At 37.3% G+C, this 16,373-nt stretch overlaps 1 protein-coding gene across 1 annotated transcript in view; it reads left to right on the top strand.

The window, feature by feature from the left end:
- Nucleotides 1-16,373, top strand: part of LOC110464130 (zinc finger C3H1 domain-containing protein-like) — an 86,578-nt gene that overhangs the window by 59,511 nt on the left and 10,694 nt on the right. The window contains 4 exon segments of the mRNA XM_021519194.1: nucleotides 2,517-2,634; nucleotides 6,290-6,367; nucleotides 10,033-10,136; nucleotides 10,696-10,806. Of these exon segments, the coding sequence (XP_021374869.1) occupies nucleotides 2,517-2,634; nucleotides 6,290-6,367; nucleotides 10,033-10,136; nucleotides 10,696-10,806 (411 nt within the window).

The raw sequence follows: 16,373 nt of genomic DNA, 5'->3' as shown, positions 1-16,373 counted from the left end.
ACAATCATTATACTCCCCTCCAGCTACCATGGGGCCACAGCAGGATTCCGACCCAGGATCTACAATCATTATACTCCACTCCAGCTACCTACTCAGCTAACTGGTCAATGATAGAACACTACAGGCCAGGAGCTACAATCATTATACTTCCTCTCCAGCTACCTGGTCAGCTAACTGGTCAATGATAAAACACTACAGGCCAGGATCTACAATCATTATACTCCCCTCCAGCTACCATGGGGCCACAGCAGGGTTCCAACCCAGGATACTCCACTCCAGCTCCCTGGTCAGCTAACTGGTCAATAATAGAACACTACAGGCCAGGATCTACAATCATTATACTTCACTCCAGCTACCATGGGGCCACAGCAGGGTTCCAACCCAGGATACTCCACTCCAGCTACCTGGTCAGCTAACTGGTCAATAATAGAACACTACAGGCCAGGATCTACAATCATTATACTTCCTCTCCAGCTACCTGGTCAGCTAACTGGTCAATAATAGAACACTACAGGCCAGGATCTACAATCATTATACTTCCTCTCCAGCTACCTGGTCAGCTACCTGGTCAATGATAGAACACTACAGGCCAGGATCTACAATCATTATACTCCACTCCAGCTACCTAGTCAGCTAACTGGTCAATGATAGAACACTACAGGCCAGGATCTACAATCATTATACTTCCTCTCCAGCTACCTGGTCAGCTACCTGGTCAATGATAGAACACTACAGGCCAGGATCTACAATCATTATACTCCACTCCAGCTACCTAGTCAGCTAACTGGTCAATGATAGAACACTACAGGCCAGGATCTACAATCATTATACTTCCTCTCCAGCTACCTGGTCAGCTACCTGGTCAATGATAGAACACTAGAGGCCAGGTCCAGCTATACTTACGTAGGACGTTAGTGGGAGGTTACTGTGTGTAGGTGAAAAGGGTTCTGGACTCTTTTGCCTGTAGTTGGACAGATACAACTAATAATATATATAAGAGTGTTAAAAGTTTAAAAAGAACAATGGAATGGATTCATTTTTGGTAAGTCATATAAATGGCCGTATCATCAAAAGGCCAACTTTCTTAATCAGAGACAGGTAACACTTAGATGAAATACTAGGACTGTACAAAACTTCAAGCAAAATTATTAATGCATATGAATTTTTTCCTTTGTGATTTTTTTTTTAACCGCCCTTAAAGGTAAAAATTCAATTAAGAACATAAGGTGTGAAGCCTACAATGTTGAACCCTGATGTTAAAGGTGGATATGGGGCTGGGTATTGCCTTTAGATGTTGTATCTACACCATCACGACCCATGCATCAGCTTGTCTGATCTGCCACAGATACAGAAAGGCAGGGCAAACATTTCTTGAGTTGGTAATTTGAGTGAGGTGACAGACAGACAGAATTACTTTTAAACATTAAGTAAATCGGCCACTGAGGTGTTGGAGCGGTACATAATCAAACAGATGCAAGTGATTACAAATGGTTGTATAAATGTGTGCTGCTAACCAAATCTAGATTACAACCGAGTAGGCCTACTGAAGGGGTGAACAGTATAACACCTCCTGTTGATTAGTTATTGATAACACACTTTCTGTTATTAGTGTAGTGATATGCTACCATTCTACTCTCAACTCACAGATTCATCAGCATTGTGCTTTATTGTAAATATTTGAAAACTAGCAGTGGTATCGGATTCTAACTGAAATCGACTGTACAGTGTTTTAGTGAGAACTGACCAGGGAGCCTTGAGCTTCACTAGGACAGAATAGGTGTTACAGGTCTCGTCAATAACAGATATATTGTTAGGGCACTGTTAGGGCTGGGGATCCAGTTAAGCGGGGGCTTTAATCTAGGTAGTAATGATGTCATTATGTGAGGATGGCTTGTTATGGACCTTTTAAACAAAACATGTTTTAACAATATAGCATGGTCCACGAACACTGTAATATGACCATCGCAGGTATTGAGGTGTTTTCAGTTTGGTATGAGGCTAATTGAATGGAATGTTTACTCATGAATGTGGCACACCCCTTATCTGATTTTAAAATGGTAGTAAATCCTAGTGAAATGACAGACAGTGTTGAGAAAAGCTAGTCCAGTGTTAAATTGTCTGCGTAATTAGTGGCTCTGAAGTCCTTCACAGAGTTGTTGGGATCCAGGGGAGGAGAGCTAGATCAGCATTTGTCTGTCCATGCTTACAGCAACCAAGCCATTAAAATGTTCACAAAAATGAAATCATTATGGATGAATAACTCCACAAATATGTATTGTTTATCTCTGATAATTAATGCAAAATAATCAATCCTTTTCAAAATTACTTCACAATTCCAATTTTCTGAAAAATCGTGACCTGAACATTTTAAGAAGATTTAAAAAAAAAAAAATTTAAACATTAATAATAATGAGTTAATATCTGTAGCATTGATATTAGATACATGGAAATGTCAAGGTGGAAACATGTAGATTATAATATTGTGTGTTGACAGATATATGATTGTTTGTTGACAGGTATGAGGAGGCTGCAGACCTATGCCGTCCCATACTACAGGCCAAGTCGACCATGGTGAATATCTGGCTGTGTGTGGCAGAGCTCTACGCCTTATACGATGACGAGCAGACTCGACAGGTACAATCTGAATATAAACACTGCATGGATGGATAGATAGGCTCAGAATAGTGCAGACTGGAAAAGTAGGATTTACACATTGCAGAATCAAGAGCTGTGTTGGGGGAAAAAACTCTGAATCAACAAGTATGATTGAAATGGTGCCCTTTCAGATATGCTCAAAATACCCCTAATTTGACAAGTGCACTAATAAGCTGTGTCCATACAGGTGCTCTCAACATACCTTCAACTCAACAAGTATGATGAAATCTGTCCATACATGTACAGGTGCTCTCAAAATACCTTCAACTCAACAAGTATGATGAAATCTGTCCATACAGTGCCCTCAATAAGTATGATGAAATCTGTCAATACAGATGCCCTCAAAATACCTTCAACTTAACAAGTATGCTGAAATATGTCCATACAGCTAAGTGCCCTCAAAATACCTTCAACTCAACATGTATGATGAAAACTGTTTCCATACAGGAGCACTCAAATGCTTCTGATTTGACAAGTACCTAGTGTATTTCATATACAGTAGTTTACTGAAAACACCTGCAAGTTCACAAGTACACTCAAAGTTGTTTCCATATAGTCAAAAATATAATCAAAATACTTCTGGCGTGACAAGTAGACTCAGAATATTGTCAATGTAGGTTTCCTCAAAATACACCTTCATCAGAAATTATGCTCAAAATAGTTCTTAACAAAACTTCTCATATCAGAGAGCTCAAAATGTGTCGGACTCCACAGAGATACAATTTGTTATTATAGAAATGGTATGATGGCCTGCATATAAGATACAAATTGATCATCAAAAAAGAGCTACTTTGTAGGAAACATGCTTTTTCTCAGAATGGAAATTCTTCGTGAAGATAACAAAATCTCATCACTCTAAAAGAAGACTCTTTCAAATTCTATTATTTTTTTTTGTAAAATATTGTGTAGGGTTTAATTTGACACATGATGATGTAGGAAATACAAAATGTAATTATGCAAAAACTTGCTTTAATTTTCATGAGAGGACAGTTGTAGTTTGTTTGCTAGAAATTTAAATATATTTGCAAAAATGATGTTATTTTGTGGTTGAAAATTATCCCATTTTTGTGTAAAATTGTCAAAATTTAGAAAACTTAGTTCTGACATTGATGGATAATTAATTCACCTGTGGATTAAAATGAGGCAATATCAGTAAAGGTAAAAAGATCAAAAGAAACATGGCCGACCTTGCACGGTAGGAAGGTCAAAGGTTTTGGGAAATCGCCCAATGATGTATATTTATATATATATGTAACAAGATAGATTTCAAATTTTTAAGAGCTAGATTAATTCTAAAAAAAAAAATCAAAAGATAAGAAAGATGTTTTTGAAAGTTTCTGCTGACAAGGAAGGCACTTTGATGGGGGATGCTGGTATCAGAAGGCATGTCAATTACACTTTTTGTGGAAAAATTGACACGTCAACTACGATTATAGCCAAAACATTATGCATACAGAAGCAATAAACATGTCATGGTATAGCACCTTAAAGGGGGACAGATTTAAATCAGAGTCAGTGGGCTTTATCTCAGAAAAAGGGTTGTATAAAGATGGAATGAAAGTGAGACACAAAAAAAAGATTATGGAAAATGGAGCAGAAGTGCAATTAACACAGCTAATCATGTAAATAGGACTAGAACAGAGTAGGACACAAACACAGCTAATCATGTAAATAGGACTAGAACAGAGTAGGACACAAACACAGCTTATCATGTAAATAGGACCAGAACCGAGTAGGACACGAACACAGCTAATCATGTAAATAGGACTAGAACAGAGTAGGACACAAACACAGCTTATCATGTAAATAGGACTAGAACAGAGTAGGACACACACACAGCTAATCATGTAAATAGGACTAGAACAGAGTAGGACACACACACAGCAAATCATGAAAAAAAGGACTAGAACAGAGTAGGACAACACAAACACAGCTTATCATGTAAATAGGACTAGAACAGAGTAGGACACAAACACAGCTTATCATGTAAATAGGACTAGAACAGAGTAGGACAGAAACAGCTAATCATGTAAATAGAGCTAGAACAGAGAAGGACACAAACACAGCTTATCATGTAAATAGGACTAGAACAGAGTAGGACACAAACACAGCTTATCATGTAAATAGGACTAGAACCGAGGACACAAACACAGCTTATCGTGTAAATAGGACTAGAACAGAGTAGGACACAAACACAGCTAATCATGTAAATAGGACTAGGACAGAGTAGGACACAAAGACAGCTAATCATGTAAATAGGACTAGAACAGAGTAGGACACAAACACAGCTAATCATGTAAATAGGACTAGAACAGAGTAGGACATAAACATAGCTGATCATGTAAATAGGACCAGAACAGAGTAGGACACAAACACAGCTAATCATGTAAATAGGACTAAACAGAGTAGGACATAAACACAGCTGATCATGTAAATAGGACTAGAACAGAGTAGGACACAAGCACAGCTAATCATGTAAATAGGACTAAAACAGAGTAGGACACAAACACTTTCTAGATTGTATAGCATCACCTTGTTGGAAACTTTTCAGTTAGAAAAGGAAAGTTTCAATAAGCAGCAAAAAGAAATGCATTGAAAAGTTATGAGTAGACACATGAGAACAAATTGTACAGTAAATATTTCAAACCCTATCTTTGATGCTATTATCTCAAATGATATCACAATGCTGCTGTCCCATTTCTTTGCAGTATATGTCCTGCAATCTTGCAGGTCTGCTAATTTCTAATTAATCTCTGGCTAATCCTACCTCAAGGTCATAAGGTTCAAGGCATTATGGAAATCATTGATCGTTTTAACTTTTATTTGCTTTGAGGTTTCCACAATTTACTGTTCTTCACTTTAAGAGTATGTGACATTACTATTTGGTTATGATGCCATAACACGTACACCTGTCTTTTATACATGGCTGTTATGATGACATACCACACCTGTCTTTTATAAGGAGTATACATGGCTGCATACACTGTATAACTATACATGCTTGGTTTGACCATATGTGGACATGTATTTTCCCGAAGATAATGTATCAGTTATTTATAATGTTGTCACTGACAGATGTATTTGTAATGTTGTCACTGACAGTTTTATTTTTAATGTTGTCACTGACAGATTTATTTGTAATGTTGTCATTGACAGTTTTATTTGTAATGTTGTCACTGACAGATGAATTTGTAATGTTGTCACTGACAGATTTATATGTAATGTTGTCACCGACAGATTTATTTGTAATGTTGTCACTGACAGATTTATTTGTAATGTTGTCACTGACAGTTTTATTTGTAATGTTGTCACTGACAGATTTATTTGTAATGTTGTCACTGACAGATGTATTTGTAATGTTGTCACTGACAGATTTATTTGTAATGTTGTCACTGACAGATTTATTTGTAATGTTGTCACTGACAGTTTTATTTGTAATGTTGTCACTGACAGATGTATTTGTAATGTTGTCACTGACAGATGTATTTGTAATGTTGTCACTGACAGATGTATTTGTAATGTTGTCACTGACAGATTTATTTGTAATGTTGTCACTGACAGATTTATTTGTAATGTTGTCACTGACAGATTTATTTGTAATGTTGTCACTGACAGATTTATTTGCATTGTTCAGGTGTTCGCAGATGCCCTAGGTGCTAACGAGTTCTGTGCCAAATTGTACCACTATGCAGCCAACTTTGAACTTTCACAGGTAAGCTATTCTTTTTTAATCACCTGTTTTTACCTGTCACAGTTACTGCATCATCAGGTCTTTTAGTTTTTGTCTCGTGACCACATCAAAGTGCTGCGACTGTGAGAAATAGAAGATGACAAAAAAGTGTTTTGTGTTGCTGGGCTGTTGGGTCATTGTGTATAGATATGACGCCTACCTGTACATGTACTCCTCTAGTTATGTCATTCTTGTCAGACATTAAATCTCACACTGTCAGGTAGTATCTAACATGAAACATGAAGTCTGACTCGGAATCAAGTGGATTGGAATTACAATGTATGTTATACATTATTGATGTTTTTCTATTAAATTTTGTCTGCATATTGAGGGTTTTGGCCTGATGTGCCTGTGAGGGCAGTGTCTTACCTATATATACTATGTTATCTATCATTATTTAATCGAGCAGTGCACATCTTTTTCTCATATACATTGTATTGAGTATAGGTCAAAGTTCAAGTTTGAGTGCAGGTAAGGGTCAAAGGTTAACATTGGCTATAATGGGTAAAAAAATCACATTCTTAGGTTCTGTTAGGCACTGGGTAATGATATTTGACCAATGGGTATCTGGGATAGAATGCTATGTTTCCTCAAATCATTGACCTTGAGCTACTTTTTAAGATCACATGAATCAGATATGTTAAAATCTTTAAACAGCAATATATAAAGAATCACGAAGGTCTACAGTTATGATATTGTGACATGTTATGTAGATCTGTAATGCAAACATTTTTCCATCATATTGTGTTAAAGTTTAAAGGTAAAATTTGAACATTGCTGAGGTCAAAAGTCAGCATGGGCTATAATGTATAAAGAAGCAGAGGATTGGCCCCAGGCTCCAGCTTATGGAAGTCAAGATCCCTACCCTATAATCATATATGTAAATGCTGGTCCTGAAGAGAATAACACATTCATGCTATCAGCATGGGCCAATGGTCTGGTCCAGCCCCTAGGGACTTGATCGTTAGGTCATACTTGTAAACAGTTGAGATAGATCCCCATCATACATAACCATATATTTGTCGTTTCTGATTCTGATTATTAATTTAAAAAAATGTTGGTGATATAATTGATTTGTCCACTTCTAATTTAAAATGCATTGTCAATTTCAACAGATTATCCATCAGTAACAAGCATGCTACCAGGTTAAGCCTGGAATCTGGTTCCATCCTTGGGGACTTAATCCAATGCTCATTGAACATTGAAATTATTGAGATCACATTATATAATCATAAACACATTTATGGAATTCTTAACCAAATTGTTTTATTAAAGAATTTAGGAATGGTAAAACAGACCAAAATGGAGAAATATAATTTCTCCAAACAACCTTCTCAAATGAAACACTGACCAGAATTTCATCAAATTTGACTGGAAGTTTCTTAAGGTGATCGGGATTTGAAATTGTAAAACTGAGGGGCTAAACCACCAACACTTCCACCATCCCAACCACCTTACATCATCTTTGACCACCCTTGCCATGTTAACCATAAAGTCTGTTAGTCTCCCTGATTATAAGAGAGTAACTTGTGACAGACGTTAGTCCAACAAAGAAGGTATTCCTCACACCCATGTATTTATCCCTCACCACATCTCCATCTCCTGAGTAAATGTTTCCCAGACGAGACATGAAATTCTGACCCCCTTTGATAACTGCGAAGAGCTACAGGGCAGCCGTATATCCTCTATACAGGCCAAACAAGCAAGTATCATTGACCTAACACGCACATGACAAATGAACAGGTTAAAGGCCCACTGATTTGTTGCTTCAGAAACATTCTAACGACTACTGTTTCTGGAGCAGTTTTCAAAACACATTTGTCCACAATTGGTGTATTTGAAAACTCTAGCAGTTTTTTCTTTATTTTAATTTCTACTAAATTGGTAATTGCCGCTTTGTCCACATTTACAAAAGTACAATCTGGTTTGAGCTGACATTTGTATTTACTGTTTCTGATGTTTTATGGCAATTGTTGCTTTAATATTTAATGTTTCTAAAGATGCTAGAAAATGTAATAAGAGCATATTTCCTTGCTCAAAATTTAAGTTTAAACCTGAATCAAGATATTTATAAATATGAGATTTTTTAGAGAAATGCATGAAGACAGTTCATAGGCCTCAAATCTTCCTCACCTCAAGAAAATTCTTTTGTAGTCGTATTAAATATGTGTATGAATGGATGTGTCCCACACAGAGGAGACAAGGCCCTCACTTACTAGCATGAAACATTTTACATATATAACTCAAAATTACATTTATAACACACAAAAAAGCTTTCATTTTCATCGCCATAGCAAGGTTGATTGATGCAGAGGTAAAAAATGTAACACATTTAGTAAACCATTGCTCTTGGAGAAAAACATGAAGTATTCATATCCTAAAACATTACAAGGAATTCATGTGTAAAAGTTGTTGACATGTTTAGTTAGCTATTTGGCGAGAAAAGTGTCCAAAATTTAGGAGGAATATTTATTATGATAAGGAATGTAGATAAGAAGGAAATGTGGATGTACTGTATAAAAACAGCCTATCTCCTGGCCAGTCAGGTATCCATTTTTTGCACATTGTGTAATAGTGAAACTGACATGTGATTCATCTCAGCTCTGCTGCAGGTGACTTAAAAGAGAAGTTCTTTTTTATGTGAAATGTGTGAATTCACATGATTTACGATGTTTTCTCATCAATACACGCAGAAATTTGTTTGAAATTCACTTGCTGCAAAAGATGCAGAAGAGAAGGTGCCCTGAGGCACAGAAGTGTCAAGTTTGTGTTAGGGTTGAATTTGTCGCCCCCAAGCACCTGGTGTAGTGATTTGTAATGCGCTGTCGGCCCCATTACTCCTGGTCTACTCTGTAGGAGGAAGGTCATAACAGCTTGGCCCTCAATAAATGTAAAATAAATCTGTATCCTGCAGTCAAAATTGGACAAAGCAGCAACTTCATTTCTTAATGACTTGAAAAAATGTGTAAAATTGACGGAAACAAATTATTGTAGAAGACATGACAAACTAATAAAGGAAGGAATTAAGGATTGTAAAAAGTCACAGTGAGCTTTTTCTAATAATGAGCCTTCCTTCACAGTCAATTTTATTGGTGTCAGAGTGTATATTGATATTTTTGTCCCGCGCTTTCACAAAAACGGTGGATACTAATTTGGGTCTGTCTGTCTGTCTTAAGGGCTTGGCCAAGTTCGATGACCACTTTCAGCAGACCCCATTTGGTAGAGTTATGTGCCCTTGAATAACGAAAAACGTCATTATCTGCAGCGCTTCGTTTCCGTGCAATAACTACAACAATGTTAACCGATTTTCTTCAGACTTGGTCACAGGGTTAAATGCCTTAAAGCCTTAGCCAAGTTCGATGACCACTTACAGCAGACCCAATTTGGTGGAGTTATGACCCCTTGAATAACAAAATACGTCATTATCTGCCGTTTCTGTTCATTAACTCTCGCAAATATTATCTGATTGTCTTCAAGTTTAGTAACAGGGTTCAACACATTAAGGGCTCGGCCACGTTTAACAACCAATTTAATTGGACTCCATTTGGCAGAGTTATGGCCCCTTCATTAATGAGGAAACTTCATTATCTGCAGAGAGGAAGATAAAGCCCTGGAGTGTCTTGAGCATATATGTTTGTTTGTTCCAGAGAGAGGAAGATAAAGCCCTGGAGTGTCTTGAGCAAAGTATTATCAGTTACTACGACGTATCCACCACAGAGACACGATTTGTCGATCCCAACCAGCTCTTCTGGTCTGTATACATAGATCACGATAAGTTTATGGTTTGGTAAATAGTCTGCACAGCAATTAGTGTCCGTATGTCACAAACAATTCTTTATTATAGTGTCCGTATGTCACAAACAATTCTATGTTATAGTGTCCGTATGTCACAAACAATTCTATGTTATAGTGTCCGTATGGCACAAACAATTCTTTATTATAGTGTCTGTATGTCACAAACAATTCTTTATTGTATTGTCCGTATGTCACAAACATTTCTTATTATTGTCTTTTACTTTCTTTATTGAAAGATGAACAGGAAGATCTCTTACTGGTTTTGATAAAGATAATTTTGTCATCTTTGAAATAAATAGGAAAAACCACTATCTTTGAGAAAAAGTTCAAATGAATACTGTTGTACATAATCGTGAAAAAGTTATGAATAGGTTGCAAGTTCTTTAATTTTTTAAATGACTTTCCTAGAAAAGAGACATGGCTCAGGGGTGACAAAGTTATCCTCGGTAAAAATGGCAAGCCAAAGGAATTAAAAATCATACATTTTCATATGCCCTGTGGGTTTTTTGTAACAGCGTACTTTTAGATGAAGCTGTTCCGTTGACCTTCCAACCTCCCCCATATAAAGAGGGTGTGACCGGAGAGTTGATAAAGGCTGACCTACCGTACCTGTGGCTTAATTACTGGTAAGTATGGCTGGTGATGTGTGGTATGTCATGTGATGTGGTACATACCTGTGGCATAATTACTGGTAAGTATGGCTGGTGATGTGTGGTATGTCATGTGATGTGGTACATACCTGTGGCTTAATTACTGGTAAGTATGGCTGGTGATGTGTGGTATGTCATGTGATGTGGTACATACCTGTGGCATAATTACTGGTAAGTATGGCTGGTGATGTGTGGTATGTCATGTGATGTGGTACATACCTGTGGCATAATTACTGGTAAGTATGGCTGGTGATGTGTGGTATGTCATGTGATGTGGTACATACCTGTGGCATAATTACTGGTAAGTATGGCTGGTGATGTGTGGTATGTCATGTGATGTGGTACATACCTGTGGCTTAATTACTGGTAAGTATGGCTGGTGATGTGTGGTATGTCATGTGATGTGGTACATACCTGTGGCTTAATTACTGGTAAGTATGGCTGGTGATGTGTGGTATGTCATGTGATGTGGTACATACCTGTGGCTTAATTACTGGTAAGTATGGCTGGTGATGTGTGGTATGTCATGTGATGTGGTACATACCTGTGGCTTAATTACTGGTAAGTATGGCTGGTGATGTGTGGTATGTCATGTGATGTGGTACATACCTGTGGCTTAATTACTGGTAAGTATGGCTGGTGATGTGTGGTATGTCATGTGATGTGGTACATACCTGTGGCTTAATTACTGGTAAGTATGGCTGGTGATGTGTGGTATGTCATGTGATGTGGTACATACCTGTGGCTTAATTACTGGTAAGTACGGCTGGTGATGTTTGGTATGTCATGTGATGTGGTACATACATGTACATACACAAACACATGTGTATCTGAACCAAACTCACATAAATGGACATTGTACGTTAGATCAAATTCACATAAATGTACACATATGCTATATTAAACGTACATAAATGTACACGCACCCAAGGCATGAAGATATTACACAATCAATCATACCTCAAGGATTGATCACTTGCAATTTAGTCCTTTGGTTATGACAAGGAAACCTCCTTATAACCATATATACAATTGCTAGACATGAATAGACAAACACAATCATGCTACTTAAGCTAGTACCTTGGTCCAGCCCTGCCCCTGGTGTCCTAGTAAAATGCTGAGATTATACCACCCTATATAAACAATTGCTAGGCATAAAAAGACCTTGAGACCTAGGAATCAGTTGTGTAAGAAAAGTCGTTCCCCAGGGGCTGACGGCTAAGCTCGGAAGGGAAAATTTCAGTGTTTTATATTTAAAAACCTACTCCTCCAGACCAGTTGATTGTATTTTGACCATTTGCTGTTTTCATTTTGGAAACCTGATGTGGTATAAAAGAAGGGTGTTGTCCCCATTGGTACTGAGAGACAGACCCCAAAATGGGGATATGCTTTCTATTAATGAGAATAATTTGCCATGATTGTCTAAATATTTAGGTGAGCTATACAGACCATCTGAGCTTCTTGTTCCAAAATGAAACAGCATTTTGTACAAGCAAAAAAAAATATTTAAAATAACAATAATGTTTTGAAAACAGGAACAGATCTTTGTTAATGCATTCGTCATTGGTACATTAAGATGGCCATGACATAATAACATTTGTGGAAGTTAGAGAGGACACAGCTGGTGTTACAGAACACGGGTGGAAGTTAGAGAGTACACAGCTGGTGTTACAGAACGCGGGTGGAAATTAGAGAGGACACAGCTGGTGGTACAGAACACGGGTGGAAGTAAGAGAGGACACAGCTGGTGTTACAGAACACGGGTGGAAGTTAGAGTGGACACAGCTGGTGTTACAGAACACGGGTGGAAGGGTATTACAGAACACGGGTGGAAGTTAGAGAGGACACAGCTGGTGTTACAGAACACGGGTGTAAGTTAGAGAGGACACAGCTGGTATTACAGAACACGAGTGGAAGTTAGAGAGGACACAGCTGGTGTTACAGAACACGGGTGGAAGCTAGAGAGGAAACATCTGGTGTTACAGAACACGGGTGGAAGTTAGAGAGGACACAGCTGGTGTTACAGAACACGGGTGGAAGTTAGAGAGGACACAGCTGGTGTTACAGAACACGGGTGGAAGTTAGAGAGGACACAGCTGGTGTTACAGAACACGGGTGGAAGTTAGAGAGGACACAGCTGGTGTTACAGAACACGGGTGGAAGTTAGAGAGGACACAGCTGGTGTTACAGAACACGGGTGGAAGTTAGAGAGGACACAGCTGGTGTTACAGAACACGGGTGGAAGTTAGAGAGGACACAGCTGGTGTTACAGAACTTGGGTGGAAGTTAGAGAGGAAACAGCTGGTGTTACAGAACACGGGTGGAAGTTAGAAAGAAACAGCTGGTGTTACAGAACACGAGTGGAAGTTAGAGAGGACACAGCTGGTATTACAGAACACGAGTGGAAGTTAGAGGGGACACAGCTGGTGTTACAGAAGACGGGTGGAAGTTAGAGAGTACACAGCTGGTGTTACATAACACGGGTGGAAGTTAGAAAGAAACAGCTGGTGTTACAGAACACGGGTGGAAGTTAGAGAGGAAACAGCTGGTGTTACAGAACACAGGTAATTGGCCTGTCAGTGGTGACAAGCCATAAAAAAGGTCATATTTCCACATCAAAGGTGACACACAGCACAACGGGAAGTTGAACTCAAGTTGTCACAACCATCACACACACCATGCTTAACACCTTCACATGTGTCCAGGTTATCGTAAAACACATGATGGATAAGGTTTGACATTTTTCTTCAAAAAACAAGTGTCAAAATATTTGATGATCATAGAAACAGGGTTATAGATTAGATATTGACAGCTTTCTTTAGAAGCCTGACGTTTAGCAGATATATGTTGATGGTCTGTTCGGGAAGAGATGGATTACTGTACAGACACTCTTTGTGAGAGCTATAGTGTTGTAACTGTTTTACATTGATAATGTATCTAGGGGGATCTATTACAGTTTGTCATCTTCTGAATACAGATCTATAGATCTATAACTACTGGCTGTACAGTGATCATAGATAGGTCAAGATGGAGTAGGAAACGACGTGTTTGTATAGATAGACTGTAAATTATCCTTCACACAGATACAAGTTATGGATATGAGAATAAAGCAGATTATCATTGTACGGTAAACCTTAACCTAGGAAGTTATGGAGCAAATAAAACTCAATGCATCATTCATAGAAGTAGTGTTGAGGACCATGCCAGTTGTGAAAGGTTAAATAATTTTGTGTTGACCTCCTAACATTCATTTAGTCATTCAGGTGAAGCGCACATTAAACAGGTCAGTTCTACTAATATTTGAATCCTCAAGGAATAAAAGTTTAATTTGGTTTCAATTTATGATTCTAAGAATATTTTGTTATAATGCAATATGAAAAATTATAATTAGTTGGAGACCTTTTTGCGTCTAACAACCTGGGTTTAATTCATTATCCTGTGTTCACATCACATTTCTGCCCTCGTATGACCTTCCACAACTAATGAACTTGTCTGAAGTGTCACCACCAGGTAAGAATTCTGTGTTATAGTCTAGGACCAGCCAAGTCTTTACCTGTATAACTAATGGACTTGGTCAGCTATGTCTGCTGGACACTGTCCATACCTACTGGGCTGCGGTATCTGACCTCCTCAGCCACAGTATCTAGATGCTTGTCATACAGATAGTTACACCCTGGGCACTATTTCTTGTCCAATATTTCATCCCGTACTTGCATCATTCTTTTATCTAGCAGTGTAAATAGGGATCAGTAGATATTAGTCTTATATGTACGACTGAATTCTAACAACCTCAAAAAATTATGTCCTGGTTGGTTGAATTCTGTTTAAGGATAACTAATTATAAATAAAAATCTTGGGGGCTCAGGAAATACCTCGAAAAGCGGTTATTAATAATTTGTTGAAATATTTTTTTATTATTTTAAGTGTATCGGGAACGGACACTTTTATTTAGAAACCTATTTCCTCAAATTATTATTTTCCCAAAGCAGCTCTTCATCCCTTCCCTAAGGTGTCTTCACCATTCATACAGCAGTAGATGATTCCAAAAGATTTCATTGGTTAGTGTATCAATTTCTAGAATAGAGAACTGAAAACAATATAATTTTAAATCCCCTTGGGTGCTGTTAATAGGTCAAATACTTACATATATGTAAAGTCCAAAAAATTTGATATTCTAAATATGTAAAAGTAGTAGTCTGTTCTTAAAATCTTTTTTGTGGATAGGTTGTGAAAAAATCCTCATTGTTGACAATCAAAGTTTTTTGTTTTCTACATATTTCTACACAAGGGATATTGTCAGTAATATTTTTTATTGGGAGAAATTCTATCGTGGTATTATGTTTTAAGTGACCTCTATCTTAATGTAATCTTTCAGTGGTAGTTAAATTATGCTTCAGTCTTTCCAGTAAATATCAGATTTAGGTGCAGTTCATCAGAAATCCATCAGATTCTGTCCCTCAATACAGCAGGAAACGGTTAAGAATTAAAACTGCGTCACTAATTTCCTTCAGAGAGTTATGAATAGAGCAGTGGAGGATTTCTTTGAACTTGATTCAGACATCAACATTTTTTCATCCTAATCTGACATGTAATCTGTGATAAGGGGGAAATTGTAGGAACTGCTTCTTGTGGTGAAGGTATTGTGGGGAGAAAGACCTTCATATCAGATGTTTCCACACACCTGTAGGTACGTCTGCCACAGGTAAATCCTAGCCAGGCAGGAGCAGCTTTAAATCGAGTGCAGAAAATAATGGCAAAGATATCAATCTTATCATTATCCATGTCTCAAACCTCGGAACTTTTAGTGTTTATGGAAGTCAGTTTAAAATGGAAACAATTAATGATTTTTCACTTTTATACAAGATAATGTTTAGTTTTCTGCTTTGACTTCTGCAAACCCATTGGTCTATGTTACAGGTTTTTGGCCATTTATATTAAGTCCTTTGAGATTATATCAACCGGAATGCATTCATCTGTTTGAAGTTTGTAAATAAATGGAAAAATTGTCAATAAAACAAAATCAATTTTTTTGACAATTATCTAAAATGCTCAGCTGAATGTTCAACATTTTTTTTAATCAAATGAAATTTGATAAAGCCAATATTTACTTAAAAAGTTATACTGTTTATTGTTTATGGAAGTTGTTTCAAAATGTAAATTTCAGGCAGGAGATAAGTTTGTTGTAATAAACCCTGATTTTACCCTCATTTCATTTAGCACATTCCTCCTCAAGATATTTTGCCTGTTTTAAAACGGATGCAGAATCTGTTCAGATAAGCTGTATATTTGAAAGATTTTGAGATAATAAGAAATGTAGTCAAATATATGTGTGTATCTCAAGGCTGTATATATATGTGCCAATAGATCTTTAGTCCTGATAACAACAAATCCCTGTATATACTTCAACAGGCAGTTAACAGTTGGCTCATATAACCTTCTAATAAATGTTGAAGAGCTCTAATTTACAGGAGTGTGTGTTCTACTAATTATAGATGTTACAGTACACTAATTTACAGGAGTGTGTGTTCTACTAATTACAGATG

The sequence above is a fragment of the Mizuhopecten yessoensis genome, unplaced genomic scaffold (assembly GCF_002113885.1).
Source record: "Mizuhopecten yessoensis strain PY_sf001 unplaced genomic scaffold, ASM211388v2 scaffold10963, whole genome shotgun sequence".
Classification (NCBI taxonomy): Eukaryota; Metazoa; Mollusca; class Bivalvia; order Pectinida; family Pectinidae; genus Mizuhopecten; species Mizuhopecten yessoensis.
The sequence above is the reverse complement of the archived record's forward strand: the minus strand, read 5'-3'. Positions and strand labels throughout refer to the sequence as shown.